The sequence below is a fragment of the Trachurus japonicus genome, chromosome 22 (genome assembly GCF_045865225.1).
Source record: "Trachurus japonicus isolate A0001 chromosome 22, Traja_1.0".
NCBI lineage: Eukaryota > Metazoa > Chordata > Actinopteri > Carangiformes > Carangidae > Trachurus > Trachurus japonicus.
This window is the reverse complement of record NC_140928.1, coordinates 14,344,029-14,364,720: the sequence shown is the minus strand read 5'-3', so window position 1 is coordinate 14,364,720 and position 20,692 is coordinate 14,344,029. Positions and strand designations below refer to the sequence as shown.

At 41.9% G+C, this 20,692-nt stretch overlaps 1 protein-coding gene across 2 annotated transcripts in view; it reads right to left on the bottom strand.

Annotated features, from left to right (window-relative positions):
• fancm (FA complementation group M) overlaps positions 1-20,692 on the bottom strand; it is a 37,392-nt gene that overhangs the window by 570 nt on the left and 16,130 nt on the right. For both annotated transcript variants that reach the window (XM_085768393.1, XM_085768394.1), the window contains exons 5-23: positions 17,250-17,381; positions 16,701-16,833; positions 16,492-16,584; positions 16,217-16,321; positions 15,555-15,733; positions 14,891-15,097; positions 14,544-14,784; positions 14,297-14,445; positions 13,569-13,733; positions 4,008-5,871; positions 3,807-3,895; positions 3,148-3,216; positions 2,830-2,946; positions 2,376-2,541; positions 2,167-2,270; positions 1,597-2,069; positions 1,425-1,518; positions 718-1,069; positions 44-338 (exon numbers count right to left, since the gene is read on the bottom strand). In XM_085768393.1, coding sequence (XP_085624519.1) covers positions 44-338; positions 718-1,069; positions 1,425-1,518; positions 1,597-2,069; positions 2,167-2,270; positions 2,376-2,541; positions 2,830-2,946; positions 3,148-3,216; positions 3,807-3,895; positions 4,008-5,871; positions 13,569-13,733; positions 14,297-14,445; positions 14,544-14,784; positions 14,891-15,097; positions 15,555-15,733; positions 16,217-16,321; positions 16,492-16,584; positions 16,701-16,833; positions 17,250-17,381 — 5,027 coding nt within the window. The remainder of the gene's footprint in view (positions 1-43; positions 339-717; positions 1,070-1,424; positions 1,519-1,596; positions 2,070-2,166; positions 2,271-2,375; positions 2,542-2,829; positions 2,947-3,147; positions 3,217-3,806; positions 3,896-4,007; positions 5,872-13,568; positions 13,734-14,296; positions 14,446-14,543; positions 14,785-14,890; positions 15,098-15,554; positions 15,734-16,216; positions 16,322-16,491; positions 16,585-16,700; positions 16,834-17,249; positions 17,382-20,692) is intronic.

Sequence of the window (20,692 nt, the reverse complement as noted above, 5' to 3'; positions counted from 1 at the left end):
AATCCACAATGTACACACGCGCACACACTCACACTTGTTTTACCTGTTTACTAGTTGGGCGATTGACCTGAAGTTGTGACTCATGTTGAGAGCGTGGACGTAGCTGACCGACGGCAGGCTCAGGTACAGCTGCAGGGCCTGCTGCCTGTGCTGCCCTTTGACCTCTAGCGGCACACTGATGCCCTGACCTTTACGCTGCTCCAGCCGCGCCAGGTCAGCCAGCAGGCCGGCGCTCTTCTCAGCGCCGTCGCTCCACAGCAAGCGGACTCCGGTGCGCACCAGCCAGGCTATTGTGCTGTCATAGTAACGTGTTCGCTGAAATGGACGAGACACCTCACCTGAAAAAGAGAGAGAGAGTTTCATACAGAGTAAAAGATCAGAAACAAGCAATCTCAGTTAACTGACTGACTTTTATTTCTTTCTTTCTTTTTTTTTTTTATATTTGTGGGCATTGAGTATTTTCTTTCTCAGTACATGTGAGGAAGGAGCTACTTTATTGGAGTTAGTTGGACTTTTTGGGGAATAAACTCTTTTGCCTCCTTGCTAGAATTTTAAAGAGACATTAGTTTTAGCTATTAAGTTATAGTATGTTATAGTTTCTTTGAGTTTTAACTGTGCTACAGTTTTTGTAATTGTATTGTTATAATCATTACTGCTGTTGTTTACATTTAAAGGAGAAGCAAACTGTATAAAGCATTAAAATACACAGTGACTGACCTGTCTTGGTGCGGTCCTTCTCCACTATGAGACAAATGCGATCAAACAATCCCTGCAGGCTGTTCACTTTTTCAGCCAATCGCTTCCGGTTCTGCACTGCGGCCACGTCTGATTGGCTGAGCTTTTCCACTGCCATGCGGTTGCTGACGATGAAGTAGCTGCCGTCCAACGAGCAGACGTGGACGGTGGCTGCGTGGCGCTGACGCAGGCTCGTCATCAAGTCCGCTCCGGTGCTGATGCAGCGACTGTCTGCCAGGATGCTGACCGACCCGGGTGGAGCCGGGGTCTCACTGACTGACGCGTCCTGACTGAGGGACTCTCTGGGTTGAGGCACTGAGGAGGCAGCGGTTGCCTAAACATAGGAAATCATCAAACATCAAATCTATATACCTTTAAGTTAACATCTACTAAGTGTGGTTCTACAGTACAGTAGGGAAAAGAAGTATTTGATCCCCTGCTGATTTTGCAAATTATTTGATGGTAAGTTTATTTTAACAGAAAGAGACAGAATATCAACAAAACATCCAAATTATTAATATAATGATATAAAGGTTATAAATACATTTATGTTTGATCAAATGAAATAAGGGCAAAAATCAGCAGGGGATCAAATACTTCTTTTGCCCACTGTGTTAACTCGATCTTGCTTCCACACATGGCCCTGTGAGGTGTCAGGTGTGTATGCATCTTGTCTTGTTTGCTTTTACCTGAGGTTGGTTTTTGGAGGGTAACACTGACACTGACTCCTCAAAGTCTAACTCGTCAGAGAGGAGATGTTGATTTTCTATCCTCTGGCGACACCTGCAGGAGAACACAATCAGTACCTTTTCTAACTGTGAAGAGTTTGCACATGGTTGCAGCTACATGAGGAGTCTCTACCTCTCATTCTGCTGTTCTTCAGTCACTGTGCTCCTTTTTGCTTTACTCAACAATGACACCTTGGATGCGATGGTTGAGGATGACGAGGAGACGGCTCTCTGCTGCGGCTGCTGCTGGGGCCTGCTGGGCTCCTCCAGCGCCGCCTTCGGCCGCGAGGGGACGGCAAGGCTTTTCTCTTCGTCACCCTTGACTTCCTCCTCATCACTGGAATCATCAACTCGTATGACTCGGGTACGCTTGGCTGTCACTTTCCCCCCTGCTGTCTGCTCTGGCGGAGCTTCGGGCTTGCTCTTAGCTCTGACTTTGTGCAGGAAAACTCGTCGTCTGGTGGCGTACTGCCTCCTGCCCCCCACATACGAGTCCTCAGGCATGAGCTCAATGTCTTCATCCTCTTCCTCGCAGCTCTCTTCTTCCTCCACCTCACTGCCCACCACGAAGCTGTCCTCCGCATACGTTTCATCCATCTCTGGCACCTTGGGATAAATGTTAGGAACGTGGACTGATTGTGTTTAGACATTGGAATTTTATTACACAGAGTAAAGAAAAGCTGAGAATAAAAATAAAATATACCTGAGAAAAGATGTCAGTATTATGGTTTCTGTACGACATTTTGAACTTGCCCTGGACTGCAGGGCTTCTCACTGACTTGAGGTAAATCCCATGCATCTCTGAGTCTGATACGGAGGAGAACAGACAGGTGTAAATATCACTACAGGACTACAAAATACAGCGAATCCCAACTAAACAAACTACTAAAGATACATTTCTTGGTGCTGTACCGTTCAGTCCCTGGGAGAAGTGCGTGTTGTCGACCACAAACCCATCAAGAGACTGGTTCTGTTCCTCTCCATCCTCTTCATCAGATGACACATCTGGCTCATCCCCATCCTCCGACAGCTCTGCCTCTTCATCCAGGAACTGACGCCCTTTTCGACATAAGGTGCGCTGAGAAAATACACGATGGAAAATGTCAAGGTTGACAAATGATGAAGGGCGCAACTGATAATGGATATTTATAGATCTGACATTTCACAAAAATATGATTGGAAATTTGTTTTGACTGTTATTTTGAAAGAGATGAGCAGCAAATTAAAGATTGCAGGGCTTAGAGGAGCCAGAAACGAACCAGATCTCGCTTTGTATCATTCGCTGCATGTAAACACAGATGGCTAAATGACAGGATTCAGATTCAGATCACAGCCTCCTGCGGGCGCCATCTGTTGCTGTACACACCTTGGCTGTGGCCTGTTGGGCTTGTTTCCTCTCAGCTCGCTGTGCGTTGGGTCGGCGTGTGAACACACTGTCATTCTGGAAATCATCATCAGAAACGGCTTCGCCCTCTTCATCAGTCTGGAGGATGAATGAAGGGGAGTGAATTAGTCAGATACTGTACGCTGCTAACGGTTTGTGGTGCTGCATATTAACCAGGTAATGAGCATTTGTGGAGATGAGTCTAAGTAATGCACTGAGTGGAAGCATTTAAATCAAATCAACTGTGTTGAAATGGTTGAACCATGTGGCATACTTATATACTAATAAAGAAAAGCTTACAGTGTTAAGTGCAACTGCACGTTTCCTGTTCACAACCAGCGGAGAGTCCACATCACTGGAGACTTTGGACTAGAAGAGACAAGACACATCACCCTTTATTATATATACATGTTCTGTCTGGACTTTACTGTGGACAACTCTGTGTTGTAAATGTTTATGATGAGAACGATTCTTTCTCTGTTTCTAGGAGCTTTCTCACTGCTTGGAGGCTGGTTGCTATGACAACTGCAAGTACCTTGGAAATGACGGACAGAAGCAGCCTCAGCTACGAATCAGGTGACCATGCTTTGTGTGCACATCATTAACTTTGTGAAAAGGTTCAAATAAAATGTGAATGTACATCAACAGTTCTGCAGTGATTAGTCATTAAACATTTTCAATTCATCTGCAGCATTTAAAAAAAAATGTATTCGCTGGTTTCAGCTGCTCAAATATGAAATATGAATGTTCTGGTTTTCTATGACAGCAAACTGAATATCTTTAGGTTTTGGACTGTTGTTTGAACCAGAAATCTATAATAAAAAATCCACACTGTATCTGAAAATCTGCTTTTAAAACAATTTTCTGACAATGTTAATACAAAATGATGATCGATGATGATCAGCTGAGTAATAAAATGCTAATAGGTTGAGGTCCAAATATCAACAGGCCTTTCTCACCACTTCTGGGGATGACAAGGGGTTGACCTTGTTCTGGTGTCTTCTTTTAAGAACCACAACTTCATCTTCACTGTCACTGTTGCACCGCCCTAAGAAAGGTGAGACAGAGAACTGACGGTAGTTTCAAGCTGGATGAGTACAAAACAAACTGAATCACTGAAAAAGTGATTATATTGATATTATTTTGAAGGGTAAACAGACCTGGGTGAGGAGGGGAGTCGGACACACAAACAGATTCTGGTAGTCTCCTTTTCAGCCTGGAGAGTGAGGATAGTGTGTGAGGCCTTGGTGGACCGGTCGTGAGCGTCCTCCGTGCTCCCAGTGATGTGATGGGAGATGGGAGTGGCTCACCGTCACGTATCACACGTGACGATAGAAAAGAGGACCTGATCCCTGGCGTCCCATGTTCTGAAAACCTTTGTGCTGTGGACGGTCTAGAGTCACTGAGCTGTGCAGATGTTCTCTGTCTAGTGGAGCTGTTGCAGGGTGTGGAGGAGTTAGAGACGGCTGGCGACGATTCCAGGAAGTTGGCCTGTTTTTTAGCCGGTGGAGAGGAGGCCTCTTTCTCCGCTTCATCCTCTGAAGCCTCCAGTGAATAGCAAAGGTCAAAGTTGACATTAAAGTATTCACGGGAGGCATCAGCATTTTGTTGCACTGTGGGAGATTTGCAGTCAGTTATAAATACCTCATCTGTCATTGAATTGTCTATAACAGGTTTACTGAGTGTTGTTATGTGTGTGTCTTTTGTAGTGTGAGAAATATTTGCATCCTGACTTGTACGTGCCAGCTCATTTGTTTGCACTGCGTTTAACCTATCGGAGCTTTCGGTTGTGTGCATGGTGCCAAGTGGGTTTGCTGGCTCATCCACTTGTGAACTGTTCGTCATCTTTTTTGTGCTGTTAGAACCGTTTCCAGCACAGGGTGACGTCCTGGGTGTGACGCCCGGGGTGGAGATGTTTGGGATGGATATCTGCAGGAAGGCTTCGTCATCCCCGAACAGATCCATGCTCTTGTCTGTTTGAGAGCTGCACTGAGAGGCCCTGTCGTCTTTTTCTCCTCCCTCCATGTCTGACATTTCTCCATTCCACAAATCATCCATGTTCATTTCAGCTTCTCCACCGGCCTGTTCCTCCTGCAACCGACACATTTCCTCATCCGTCTCCATGCCGCCTCCTCCGAGGCGATGGCCATCCCGTTCCTCGTCGTCCCCGAAAACTTCATCCCAAGTCGGACTGTCGGCTGCTGCACGGACAGGCTGCTGCTCCCGGTGACGCTGATCATTATGGATTTCGTTCTCGTCTTCACACGCCGGGGGCCGATTTGACTCAACCTCAATCATCATCATCGCACCATCATCGCCATCATCCTCGTCGTCGTCTATATCCAGCGTGAAGCTGACCGGAAATGGCTGCTGAAGCGGCGGTGGAGAGGGAGGAGGTGACGGGGGAGAGATGTCAGCCTCTAAACCCGTAGGTGATGGCGGTGGAGATCTGGACAGGAGCTCCGCCACGTTGGCCAGTATGACCCTGAGGCGCTCATCCTTCCCTGAGGGCAGTTTGGCCGAGAACAGAGGAGGAGCTGAATCCCACCTGGGAAGATAAAACATGGCCTGAAGCTCAACATCCTCATCTTCTTCAAAGTTTGTACCCGGCGGTGAAATCCTGTCCAGATTTATGGGCTGTGTCGCTGCACTCTCACTGATAATGGCACAGTCATCATCCATATCTGCTTCTGGACAGTTGTCTATTGAAGCGGGAGGACAAATGGCCTCAGGTCCTGGGTGATCTGTGAAGTCTTCATGAGGTGGTTCGATATCGCGCTCGTGTGAGGGTCTTTGTTTTGTCGCGGTGAAAAACGGACCCGTTGTTTCTGCTTCTTCGTCGAGACATTCCAGATCAGACGCCGCCGAGCGAGACGGTTTGGGTCTGTTGACGGTGGTGGTTTTAGAGCAGGTCTTTGACTTCTTCTTTGAGCTCTTCTTCTGCCCGTTCTTCATGTCTTCATGGTCAATGGTGTCGGCTTCGTGGAGGTAAGGAAGGAGCTCTTGTTCGTAACGGCATTCCCCCTGGACACACACACACACACACACAAACACACACAGAGTTGTGAAAACATCCCACAGCAGGAGAACCAAGGTCAAAAGGCTGTAATCAGCCTCTGGTCTTGCCAGGCTCTTTAAGAGCACATGTGATCCAATCCACAGCGGCCAATTCAGCAATCAAGCGGTAATATAATCAGGAAGTGTCCTATGAAGATGTTACGGCCTGAAGAGATGTCACATGGCAGCCACACATGGGTCACACAACATACAAACGTCTGATGTAACATTCCCCCAAATTAGTTATTGTGAAACATCGAAGTCGTACATGGGAAAGTCTCGTCAAACAAACAGACGCTGTTCCAAAAAGGAAACAATTTTAACGGTCTGTGAATCTGCCTCTGAAATCTGAAAAGTGGTTCTGTGATTGCATCCTTCACACAAGCGCATACACCATCCAGCACCTGTCATGTGTACAGACAACGTGACCTGGAAATGATTCGTGGAGAGTGGCATCCCGCTTGGGCCCCGGCAGGGTGCCATCGAAACTGCGAACAGCAGGACGTAGGTGCTCTGTGAACAGAGGGAAGAAAGAGAAAGACGCCTCATGCAGAGAGAGAGAGAGAGTCAGCCAGAGAGGGCGTGAGTGTGCGTGAGGAGCAGAGAACCAGTTTTGCCTGAGCGGAGGGCAATAAAACAAAATGAGAAGAGACCTTTTGTCACACTAAATAAGAGTGGGACTGATTTAAATGGGAACAAACGGCCTCTGGTGCTGTTAAAAATGGGAAACTGCGAAAAAGACTTTCTTAGAAGGAGATCATTTGTCCCAGCTCAAAAATGCATGTAACCATGTAACAGTGCACAAAGCAGGCCACACATACCTTTTGTTCCAGACAGAGCTGGTTAGACTGCGCTGGGTCTTTTACACAAGAGGTCACTAAGTGTAGTCAACACTGTACACTGGCCCCCGCCCTCTGTACCACCTACAGTATTCAGCTTAGTGTGAAACTGTTATCTTTATTTGACATGCTTTTAACACCAAGTCCATTTAATCAACTTTAAAATCAAATCATTTTCTGTCCGACACTGACCTGGTGTCTGGGTAGTTTGACGCTCTATACTGAAAGCTCACTAAAAAAAGCACTTTCAACATTACCCCAGTTTGAGCATTGTTTCACTGGATTCCTATTCATTTTAGAAGACAGTTTAAAAATTGATTATTAGACTCTAAATATTTCCAGTATACAAGAACACAAATGCCAAATGTCAGTGTATGTGTTTTGTTTTTTAGCAGAGCTGAGCTCTAAATTGATTTACTTATTTTCTATTAATTTGTTTTGTTTGTTTCATTTGAAAAGTTATCTCTGCTTTCTTTAAGAGGAATGATCTGTTCTGATTCTTGTTCAGCAGGTTGGAGCCAGGACTAATGGTTGTGCGTCATCGCCTCATTGCCATTTTTTATTGTTCTGTCCCATCTTTCACACCCAATCAGCACACTATTTAGTTCCTGATACGTTTGTCTGTCAATGTAAAGACAGCTGCTGAAACGTTCAGCCTGCAGCAGGCGGCTGAGTGGATCAGTCACTGTTGGCAGCGATTCATTGTGTTGTTTACGCCTAAACACCACTTCAATTCAAAACAGGTCTTACAATGAAACTCTGACACGACAGTCATAACAAGATCTACCTTCAAAAGCAAAGGGAAGAACAAGGAACAAGTGTAACAACAACCTGTACATTTATTTCTCCACACCTAGGTTGCATGAATCCCTTAATTAGGCAAACAAACCTGGAGGCAAACATGAAGAGCTCCACTGCAGCAGCCACAGCATGAGAGGGCTGAATACTTTTCACAGGCGAGGCTGAAAATCACCTATTTATGTTTCTGCACAATATTATCACTGGAGCTTTGTACAGTAATTTGCTGTCACAGCAGTGGCTTTAGTTCATGTTACAAAAAATCCTTGTGGAAAATATGACTGCCTAACAGCTATTATATTTCAAAAAGGGAAAACAAACACATGCTGTTAGCTACTTGTAACTACACTACCCGTCCTAAAAGAAGAGGATTACATTCATTTGTAAATTCTACATACAAATCCTGAACAGTTTTTTTTGGATAATATACATTTGCATATAAATAACCTGTACGTATATACTAAATGCAGGAAATATGCTTTCTTCAGATGATCGTTATTAAAAATATACAGTGGGTGGCAAAAGTGGTCTCAGCCATTTGAACAGTAGGCTTTATACTCGAGTTTACAATTAATGATAATTGGAAAATATCAATAACTTAGATTTTGTTGCAGTCTAGTATCAGTTTTTGTATTTTAACATCTGAGACGCACCAGTTTCCAGTGTTTAAAGAAATTATTAATTTGTCCATTTAATGATTAATAATTTTTATTTCCAACAGTTACTGATTGTACTGTTCAAAGAACAGGTCAATGTCAATTTTATTTATATAGCACATTTCATGATAAGCATAAACTCATGTGGTTTAGGATAAAAGCAATTTGGCAATACAAAGTGCATATCAAAACAAAAAAATAACAAAGAAACAAACAAATAAAGAAACAAAATACTAATTTAATGCTTGTGAGAGCAGATGGTTTTAGTCTACATTTAAAGGAAGATATTGGAGACAAAGTTCAACAGGCAAAGAGTTCCACTAAGGAAAAAAGGGAAAAAAGAAAAGGGAATAATACTCAGTATGACTGTCAGCCCCGTTTCACTGAAGACACTTTGACAGCTGGAGGAGCACAGGTGTGACTAATAAAACTAATGATGGGTGAACTCATTCTGGGACACTTATACACAGCTGTCATAAAGTCGTTAGTAACACATTAGCTTTTTCACCTGTGTGACAACTCAATCAAGAAAATTGGCCTTAATTAACAACTCAAATATTCCATAATTACTCCCTGCAGACAGTCAATCAGCAGCAACACAGCCCACAGATCTCTGACCTGAGCCAGTCTGAACCATTAAGCCCAACGTTTCCACAGGGTGTATGTTCTTATAGTAGCTTTGTGTTACAGTGTTCCTGACATACTGGGGGTTCGGACAGATGTACCTGACCACTGAAAAGCCATGCACTTTTCCCCCAAACTGTCACAGATCACATAAAAAAGACATGAAGTGCAGGTTTCCTGAGGTAACAGGCTCTTATTTAACGTTTCTGTATTATAGCTGTGAATTATTGTGAATGTAATTCCCAATCAGAAATAAATCACAGGTTTTTTTTAAATACAAATCCTTAAAAATCCTGCATCTCTCACACTCAGCTTTGGACAGTTCTGTCCACCGCCAAGGCCACAGCGTGTCCTCTAATCGCCAAAATCCTCACAAAAAAAAAAAAAATGGAACAGAGGCTTTTGGGCATTCAAGGATATAGTCGCACTATTAACATGCTGCGCACTTGAAAAATAATTTTATATCTATTTTTCATTGATTTTTAATGGTCTTTCTTGATGAAAATAATGCACTGAACTCGCTTCACAGGATTAACCTTCACCCCTAGCCCACAATTAATTAATGATCAGATTAAGTCTCTAGATCTAGAGATGTGGCAGCCTGAAATAAACTTGATGACAAGGAGAGAGGGAGGGAGAGAGGGAGAGAGAGAGAGAAGGGGAAAGAAAGAGAGAGAGAAGGACCGCCAGAGGGTCAGAGGGTTTGTGTTGTTCAGACGGCATGAGGAGGAAGCAGCAAAGTGGAAACTCCTGTCTGCTGATTATCTCATTGCACCACAACAGTCATATGAATTTGATGCTTATGAACATGCACAAAGAATGCATCATCCGTATAAATCAGTCTGGATAACTTTGTTTCCAAACATGCCACACTACAGGAGAAGGATTCCTCGAGTTTCTTTGTGCTCAGACATCTACACCAGCTGACGTGGTTCAAATGAGGATCTTCTCCAAACACTCAAAACTTCACTTATTAGAGGCCCTTTAGCAACAGTTGCTATGAAGCTGCTACACAACAGAAACACACAGTGACTCGCTGCAAACACCGGTAAAATTCAGATTATCTGAAAAAAAATGCGAAAAAGCTTTAAAAAATAACAGCTTGTATCTTTTAAATTGTTTTTTATCCTTTATTTTTTTCAACATCTGTTTTTTTTTATCTCCCGTTCACGCCTCTTCAGCCCCATACACTAAAACATTTAGGTCATTACAGCGCGACCCACTTCCAACTTCCTGGCTTTATATAACAGTTCAGAGAATGGTTACATAATCACAGAGGAGGCCGGCCGGCCTGCGTGCCTGCCATGCGTCTCCTCATCCTGAAGAGAGAGTGGCGGCACAATGAAAGACACAGCATGGTTTTGAATGCACCCAGACAGAAAATGAGGATAATGGCTTCTGAAGTGCAGGGCTATTAAAGAGGAGGAGAATATGTGTGGGCATTGGGCAAGATTTATAAGAAAAATAAAGTTGGGGCTTTCATTTATGGGCTTTATTATTATTATTTTCTGTTCCCCCTCTGATGTTTGTGGAGCAAAGGGTCAAAAGGCCTGTGTAAATTCAGGCCAGACGAGGCCGGAGCACAGAGGAGTGGAGGGCAGAGCTGAGGCGTAAATTGTTTTCATCAGCACTGAATTCAGAGTTAATGCTTATCAAGCTGTTTTTTTTTGTTTTTTTAAAAAAATGTGTCATGCTTTTTTTTTTTAATGAGGTTTAGGGTTTTTGTTAAAATTCAGAAAAACAAGGGGACAATGCAGGAGTAGCCACATATATTTTTTTGGTTCCATAAATGTTTGAATTATTCTGTATTTAAAGTGTAAAAACACATTATTGTGCATTAGAGTGCAGAAAACAACAACAACAATAAAACCAAGACAATTTCTTTTGTTTTGAGTCTGCTCTGTTTGACTTTTGGGGATATCAAAAAAAGGGTCAGTCAGGTCCAGATCATCCCATGGATTTTAAATACGATTTTGGTAAAGCTTTATTTTATGGGTCAGTAATTTGTTTCAGAACAATCTCCAAAGAATTTTCCTGGAACGAGCTACATGATTTGGTGCTTGAGTTTTTCTTTTTCTTTTTTTCCAGAGCATAGCAGAACAGATAAACATGGAAAATGTTAAATGTGTCTAAAAACAAAGTGCAGTTGAGCAAAAATGAAGAAAAAAGTGTCTAATAATGACTCAGTGAATGATTAATAGTTGTTGGTGTTTACATAGAAGCAGGGATGCAAACGGGTCAGGACCAAAAAAGGGGGGGGGGGGCTCACCATTAACAATATCACAGAAAAGTCAATTTCCAGTACTTCAACCCCAACCAAGTATTGAGTGCATATAGATGGACAGTTTTCAGAAGGCCAACATTTCTATATTAAAAATGCTTTAAAAAAATAAAAACCATTGCAATATTTCAATTTTGGAGATACTGATTTTTAGGACTTCACTGAATGTTAGTCATAATTATTACTATTAAAATAAACTGAAGAAATAAAGACATGGGATTTAACATCCCATTCAGTGTGTAATGGACATATAGGCCTATATAATGTGTTAGTTTCACTTTTTGAATTGAATACATTCTACATCGCAGAGGCGACGTCTTTCCACTCAGGGCTTCCTTCACCTCTGAAATGGGGCAGGGCTCCGTGGAAACACCTGCCTGACACAGCAACGTAGGGAACCGTGCATGTCCGGGGGAAAAAACGGCGTCGCCGCTTTGGGTAACGTGCGTGCATGTCGCGCGTCTACATTGGAGGTAGGCTATTATCAGTATAATCAGAGACCATGAATGAGTTCGCCTCACGTGATTGTCACTGTCAGCCTGTTAGAAAAACATTTTACTGACCCGAGCTGAGACGCTGAGACCCCCCCCTCAAAACAAAAACTCTTCGGATCTGAACGATTCACACAAGTCACCTAATTTGTCATGAAAAAAGCGAGTTTCGCTTTTCGGGCGCTGTTTGCATCCCTGTGTGATCTTCAGGGACAGTCAGGACAGTCTGAGGACAGACAGCTCTGAGGTTGAAGTTTATATTAATGCACCATGACACTATGGCAGGTCTCTGTACTAGGGATGTGAATCTTTGGGTGGCTCACGATTCGATTCGAGTCCGACTTTTAGGGTCACGATTCGATTCAAAATCGATTTTCGATTCAACCGATTCTTGATTTTCTTTTTGTGATTTTTATTTTGCTTTATTAACACCAGACCATGTGAAAACGTTGAATGATGATGATGTCTACAGACTATTATATCAGAAGCCATATTTCCCCCCAAAAAATGCACATCACATGTTTCAGATTTATTCAGCAGCAATATATTTGAACCATTTTAAAGTTAACTGCTACATGAAGCTGATTTTATAGGCTACTCTCTTTTCAAAAGCCTGGACTGAAGGATGTGAATATTTGGGTGGGTGCCTTATCCACTTGTTGTTTCATGACCTGAATTCATCCTTGGGGACATGTGAGGCATATCTGTCATCTCAGTCATGTAAACCCATTTTGTTTTTTACAGGTGGGATAATTTTCTCCTTTCCTGGTTTGGTCAAGAACCAGTGTAGGAAAAAAAGCTAATAAGAACCCATTTGTTAGTTCGGCCAATAGTCAGTTTTACCATAATCTCTGACCCAATTTCAGGGATTTAGATAAATTCATGGGTCTTATCGATGGCACAATATTGTGGAGCAGCAGTTGGTGGGACAAGGAAGCCTGGAACATTCTTTAAAACTGATAGTTGAGGTTACACGGTGTGCACTGAGGAGGGATTGGCTAAATGTAAACAAGGTCAGGAAGAGAGTAATAGTGGAGTCTTGCAGTTCAATTACTGGTTTGATATTGATTATTAAACTAAACCAAAAACAACAGAGTCGTATGAGACTGCTGTAAAAAGTCTTCCCTGCTGGAGACATCCTGTAGATTCATCATGATAACAGCTGTTATGTGACTAGTTCTTGTAGATCTGATGACCCCTCTGATATAATTGATCCTTTCAAGCTACCAGAAAAACAAGATGGCTATCAACTACCAGCTAAGACCACGAACCAAGCTGCTATTAGGTCAGCATACAGCAAAAGCAGATGAATTATGAGCTAAAAAACACATCTAAACTTGCTCTTTAGCAACTTATCTATAAAAAAACAATAAAGTATGTTGATCCCTAAATTAGATACAGGCAGCTAGAACATGATGTTTAATATACTTGCATGGCAAAGTACTCCACAGCATCCAAAGGAGTGTTTCTAGTGCTGTGTTAAAAATAGTTTCCGTTTATTTTGTGCAATCTAATTTAAAAGAAAGAAGAAAAGGAGGAGCAGCCTGGAAACATCCTGTGTAATATAAATAAATTACTTTTTTTCTCTTAACCAAAACCACAGTTACGCCATAGAGCCTGTTTATCGTGTCAGGAATTTGCCTTCCAGTTCAAAACGATGAATGTAGTAACTCAAACACAAATCACAATTGTATTTTCACATGCACCTCAGCTGACTGCTTGTCAGCCTGGTGAGGTTATGGGGCTTGGTTTTTCCATTACATACATGAACACAGGCTTCTCTCTTCCTGGTGTTTGGCAATTGGTTTCACACACTTCAGCATAAATCCTGGTTGGTTTCCTAAAAGACTGATTAACTGGTTAGATGATGTGGTTGACTTTTTAACCTACAGACGCATTTAAGACTGAAGATTAGTTATTTTCACTTCATGCCACACATTGTCATCTTTCATTAGTTAACTGTTCTCCGTCTTACCTCATTTTCCTCTCTCATGCCGTCTATGAGCTCCATCACCTTAATGAAGTGCTGGCAGCGGAGGGAATGATCAACAACATGGGTAGGAAGCACTTTGTGCTGCCAGTGTCTCCATTCCCACAACGACAGCTCTCTGGATGGAGGCCCGTTTTTGGAAGCTTCCTCCTGTAGGACATTAAAAAAAATACATATATGAGGTTTTAGTAGAATAGTGCCACTATTATATTCAAGCTCAAAATGAATGGCAGACAGGCAGGATTAAAGCAGGACACATGTTCCATTTCTCCTGACTTTTCCACATGCAATTTTCCAACCTTGGGTGGAAGATTTTTTTTAACTGAGGTCATGGAACTGTCATAAATTGCAGTGTACGAAGAGTGCAAACAAACTCAAATGCATCGAAATTCACACAAAATATTAAATCATCAGTCAGTTTTCTTGCAAAAACATTATGGTTTCAGTTCACTAGTTCCATTGTGTTTCTCAATTTCAATCTGATAAAATGTATTTCATGTCAAGACTAAGTGGAATATTTTCCAGGAACTGCCAAGGTAAACTCTTTGTGTATTTTATGTTTGGTTTTATTTTCTTTCTTTTTTTCACAAAAACAGAGTTAGTATGAGGGTTTTTATTGTATGGGTGGTATTATAATAAGTTCCCAACAGGTTTATGTTTCTTTCAACTTTCAACAAAAGAAATAAATAGACAGAAATACAGGCAGAAAGTACCTGAGTTGGAAGTTCACTGGGTATGGACACAAAGTGCGAGCGCTTCAGGGTCGGATGAGTTTCATCCTCCTTCAGCCTCATGGTGGATGCCCACAGGGAATACTGTGTGCTGCTCAGAAACCCATCTGATTTTGCTCTGCCCTGCGTGACTAACACATCAGACACACACAGAAAATCAAACCGATGTCCAGTCTCCTTCCTTCATGTTTTCTCACGAACAACCACAATAAACTGCTTTGTCCCTTACTCAGGTTTTGAGGGTGGATGAGCGAGGCCCGTCCTTCGGTGTGGGACCGCCGACCCCTGACAGACCGCCTGTTGCTGACCTGCTGGTCAAACTGGCCACAGGTAATGTGCATCTTATGTAGTGTCGGGTTCACCCCCACAGGCAGCATGCGGGGGCTGTTGGGGTACATGTGGAACCCGTTTTTGTTGCTAGTGACGGACTTGTACACACTACGCTTGTTGCTCTGACTCTGGTTGTAGATCTGAGGGGAAATAAAAATGAATATAACTACAGTAGTACCACAAACCTTTCATTTGTGGGTGACTTTGTCTTGCTCTTATTTTTGCAAGCCACTACAAAGCACTCACCCTCTCCTCCCGCCCCTCAGCCAGGATGACGACAATGCGTCCCTGCCGCTTGCGTCCAGTACGTCCCATTCGCTGCACGAGGCGGATTGGACTGTTCTGTGCATCGAAACAAACAATGAGGTCCACCTCTCCTATATCCAGCCCCTCTTCTCCCACACAGGTCGACACCAGCGTGTTAAAGCCTCCTTCACGGAACCTGCGCATCACCTAAAACACAAGTGACAACAGAGACAAAGCTGTAAATACAGTCGTAAGCCCACACTTAAACATACATGTCTTGTCTTTTAGTGTTATTTCTCACAATAAAATGCCCTTAGACCGGATGACGAGACGCATAGTATGTTATAAAACACACTACACCTTGTCTATTTTTAGTATATGATGTACAGCAGCCATCAGGACACAAGGTACTGTACATCACCTTTCCTGCATTATTTACTCAGAGGAAAAGGCACAGACTCGATGCAGAGACAAACAGCCGTACTAGGCATCCATTAGGGAAATCAATGTAGCAGCAAGTAATCTTCATTCTTTGTCAGTACAGGTATACTTTACCAATCTACCAGAGTTAAATGAGATGTGTCGAGCTGAAAAGATTGTATTCCAAAAACAGTGAAAGAGAGACCAAGGATGATGTCAACAAAACAAGACAGCTGATCTCTACCTCCAGCTGCTCCTTTTGGGTGAAGCCTTTGACCCCCTTCCCGGTTGAGGCTTGACCCATAAAGGTCATGACCCTGATCAGTGGAGCATGGCGGTTCAACATGGCTGCAATCTCCTGTACACTTTCGCGGTATGACGAAAAGATCATGACGCGCGTGCTGACTTCCTGAGGACCTGAACCTGGACAGTCATTAGAAAGAAAAAAAAAAAAGAAACCAATTATAAAATCATAGAATAGCACATGTTTGATTCAGATGCTGGAGAGCTTAGTGATCAAACTTTATTCAGTTTTTTGCTGTAGGATCAAAATGTTACTTTCTATTCACTTCACTTACATAACAACAGAAAATGCTGTATTGATGATGTTTTCACTGCTTTTGCTTTCTCTGAGGGACTCTGGACAAGGGCTTTGTATATTAGAAATATTGTATAACCACCTAACATTGTTACCAGGAATTTTAGCGAACAAGATGTTGCATCTTGAATGTAAATAGAGCAGCACAGCTGCACCACAACACCATTGTGTTGTGTTCCACACAATGGTGTCTGCTTTTTCTTTGCTGTACATTACGACATGAACAGGGCAATATATTCAGCTTTACCTCAGACCAATCATTGTAAGAATGAGTCACATTATGACACAGTGTATATTAAGTAAATCACCCTTATTGTCTGCTGAGCTCTCAGCCCACAGTGTGAAATGCTGCAACACCACCGCCTCCAGTTTCTCCAGTTTGGGGTGACTGTAAATGAAGGGCTCATCTGGACCTAGAAATATGAATCACAGAGGACGTTAGTTGATACAAGCAGTGTAATCCCAGCTGGCGTTTTTTCTCTGAACTAGGGGAAAAAATCATCCACAATAAGAAATTGCAATCAAAATGCCTAATAGAGTGCCAGAAATCTGACTGATCTGGAGTAAGGAAGTGCTCAGGTACCAGCAGATGGCTTCACAAACATTGCTTCCATCTCATGGTAGAGGTCCATGAAGGTGGGAGTCTTCTGCAGTTCATTCCTTGCCCTGGACATCTCTGAAGTAAACAACACACAAAGAGATCAAATGTTTCTACACTGTATACTATTGGGTATGTATGCAGCCAGTGGTGAGGAAGTAAAAACAAAAGACTCAGAGGTGAAGCTGGCTGACCTCTTGATCCGTCTATGATTCCCTGGACGTAAAAAAAGAGACACTGAAGTCCCATCTGCACCAGCAGCTCGTAGCCGTGGTACAAGCTGATGCAAAGGGCAAAGACGCCCTCCAGCATTCCCCGCTGTAGTTCCTGTAGAGGGGCAGAGGTTGCGTGAGTCAGTGGGATCACTGTGACAAACTCTTCAGTGCTTCCTCAGGTAGCCATGCCTATCATGAAAGTCTACATACACATTATACATTCATATTATACACATTTCAGCTTGCAGGCCAAAACTAACAAAGTCAATGAACAAATGCTTTTTGTTATGTTGTATTTTCTTGTATGTTTTCTTTCTACTGGTTATTAAAACAGAGGTTGTATATATTTTGTTGCATTAAACTACCAATAATATGTATTGATGTAAGGCAAGAATTAATATTTTTCATGGATTTGATAACATTTTACTATATTTTGTCAATTCCAGGACCCCTGATTATTATTATCATTATGATGATGTGTATAATATATGAAAAGTTGAAGAATCTGTAAAAGAGCAGAGTCCATGCCGTGATATATGGTGGTGGGTTTTTGCGGAACTGGTCCCTGGCCAAGATGAGCTGGTATTTGGTGAGAGTCCTCAGGTCCTTGTGTGCCATCACCCGGTTCTGGACCAGACGAGACATGAATTTCTCAAGCACCTGTCAGGGAGAATGACACAAGTATACACACACATATAACATATACTGTAGGTTATGAGTAATTGGCCATTTCCTGTCTTAGGGGGGTAATGCATCAGACTAAAAGCTGGCACCCTGCTGCATAAGGCTGGGAAGTGCACCCACGCACACACACATATACGTATATACACACATACACACACATGCCCTCTATGACCACTTTGAGACACGTACTTTAGGTGCTCCCTTATTGGTCAACAGACCTGCACAGACTGAATAGAAGTCTTACTTCAACAGGAGAAACATAACCACTCTATAATGTGCTCGATTCTTTCTTCTTCCCCTTGTCCTCATTTCCTAATAATGGAGGGAGAGATGGAAGCAGTTTGTCAAACAGACAATTTTAACAATATCTATTCTTCCTCACGACCGCAGATAATGGGAGGTTGGGTCATTACAATTTCAATTTCAGCCGCGTTGAACAGCAGCTCTGGAAATTGGACGGAATGAAAGGCTGCTCTGAAAGAAGAAGTGGGCAGCCAGTCGTTTTGATTTGTAAATGGTGATTGTGTTATGAAATTGACACAAACCTAAATTATAGTGTGACGCTCGAATTAGGCCAAAAGGAGGAGGAGGAGGAGGAGGAGGAACAGAAGAAGAAAAAAACAACAATCTAAGCTTTACTTTTTATTCATTTATCATACACTTTAATGTTTACTGTTTATCTTGTGTCACAGAAAACTGTTATCTACATGAACTATATTCTAAAACACTTTCTCATTGATTGATTTCCAAGAATGTTTCAAAATAAGAGATGAACATGGCCCAGACCACCTGTGGCTGTATTTATCCTAACATCTGTTTTTATAGAAAGACATATTTTATACTTAAACACCTTCTTTGTGCCAATATGAACAATAAAACAGAACAGAAAAACAAATTGAAAGGATGCCTCTGTCTGTCTTGAGATGTTATTTCTGCAAAACCTCAGCCTGTCTCTCCCGAGGTGAAACACAAGTCAACCTCACAGAGCTTCCAGAGACAAAAGCGAAGGGTTAAATAACAACCATTAATTCCACTGACCTTTCAGAAAACATCAACAGCCATATCACCTAGCCCTCAGCGCTCTGTCATGATAGTGTGAGGAGGCCAGTCCATCTGGTTGGGTCCATCACTCATTACACATGATATGGTTTGAACCATAGAGACAGATCACTTAACATGCGTTTATCAAAGGACATTTATTGAGAGACTCTGGGGCCAACTGCAGCCTGAGATCAATAAAAAAATAAATAAATTCAGGTTAGAATTTTTCATTAATGCTGAGTAAAAGATAGTGAGATTTCAAGGGTGCATTCATTTTATTAAGGTATGAAAAACCAGAAAATTGTTTGAAGATATTGATCGATCTGTTACCATGAGGCAATTTGTTATAGTAGGTAATGTGTAGGTAAATGTACACAATAAACATGTTAATATGCTTTTATTTTTTCTATCTTTCTCCTTATCTATATTTTCATTTTATTTTGTTTATATTTTATTTACTTCAGAATTTTACATACTGTAGGATACCACATACAGCTGAGGTGTTTTTTTTGGTCAATCAAACAGCAAAAGTGATAGGAGGAGATGGAGATTTAATCGCAGTGAAGGTGTTGTGTATTTCTAGGTCAGAAAATACAGGAAGCCTCTATATAACAGGAGCAGAGGAGGAGAAAATGGAGGCTTAATAGTGGTTACGTGGGAGAGAAGGATGGCTGGGAGGGGAAAATGATGTCCGTCAACACCCGTGAGGTGTGATTCAAACCTGTAGCACAATTAGCAGGATTAGGATCTCCATTCATATTATCGCTTAGGCACATTATCTGCTGTTCAACATATTTCACAACCTCTGATTCAGAGTTATACAAATACATCCTCTGTAAAACCGTGAACAGAATATAAAATAGCTATAAGTCATAATGATCTCAGACATATTGCTTAATATGATAAAACAACTGCTCGTCTCATTTCTCAGATACTTTTTTAACTCTATTTATTAAAGTTAATTTGTTCTCTATCCAACACTTTTGTACAGATTGAACTATTTGATGGATGGCTTTAAGATTCAGAGAAGAAATTCCTCGTCTCAAGAGCAAAATTCTTCATTTTTCTCATTCCACAAAAACACCACAGCCCATCCATACCCATGACAGGTTTAAAGCTTCTATAATTAACATGTGTCTATTTACCTATAACCAGCCTCCTTAGTCTTTGGTGTTTGTATCACAAACTTTCCTGCATATGCACGTTTGAGATGTTGTGCGTGTCAACAAACAACAACAATGAGGGAAAGGGCCACAATCTGGTTACAAAGCCCAATCCGCCCCCCTCCTCTAGTTAATTGACAGGTGGAGAGCAGTGTGGGAATGCATATGCAGCGGTCAGGGCCAGATTATGAGATTACACAGAACCAGATTAGTGAGGTCGCTGTTTTTGTCTGGCTGGAATGTAAAGTGAAATGAGAAAATGTGCAGAGAGAAAACTGTGTGCTGGTTCAACTCGAATTTCACTGTAATTTTCTTGTTTACTACACTTTGATCTAATTGATTTACATGTCGATTAAATTCATCACGTCAGGAGGAGTACTCATACTTCCTCTTTGCCTACCAGTGATGTCAAGACCAGTTTGTTCCTAATGTATTTATTAATTGTTTACTTGCTTATTTTGTAATTTGTTGATTAACTCAGGGGACACTATTTAATCAGAGGAGCACAAAGTATAAATTCAAGTCTTGGCTGTTGCTTTGCTGCTGACTGTCACATGGTGCTGAAAAAAAAACTGGTGTCAAGAGTGTGATATTACTGTTCTGATACAGGTTTGCAGGGTAGGACAGTTAAGATCAAATATATGAAAATTGTTAAATATTTTATAAATTGAGCATAATGACAAACACACACTTCACACGCTTACTGCTTAAATCTTGCACACAGCAACTGCAAGATAAGTGATGATAAAAATAGAAAAACAGATGTCACAGTAAGTTTATGGTGATGATGAATGATACACTGATTTATAATAATACTTAAGGTACGACCAATAAGGTGCAGTATGGGAATAAAAAAATAGAGGGCAAAGAGAGAGGAGAGGAGAGGAGAGGAGAGGAGAGGAGAGGAGAGGAGAGGAGAGGAGAGGAGAGGGGACATGGATGAAATGACAACATCGCTGACAGGAGCCTCTCTGAGCATGCCCAGCACAGGCCAACAAGTGATTGGCTGAAAGGCATGGAGCTAAGTGACGTGGGGAATCTGTGAAACAGTCAGTCTGTAGGCAGCTATTAATAACAGAAACT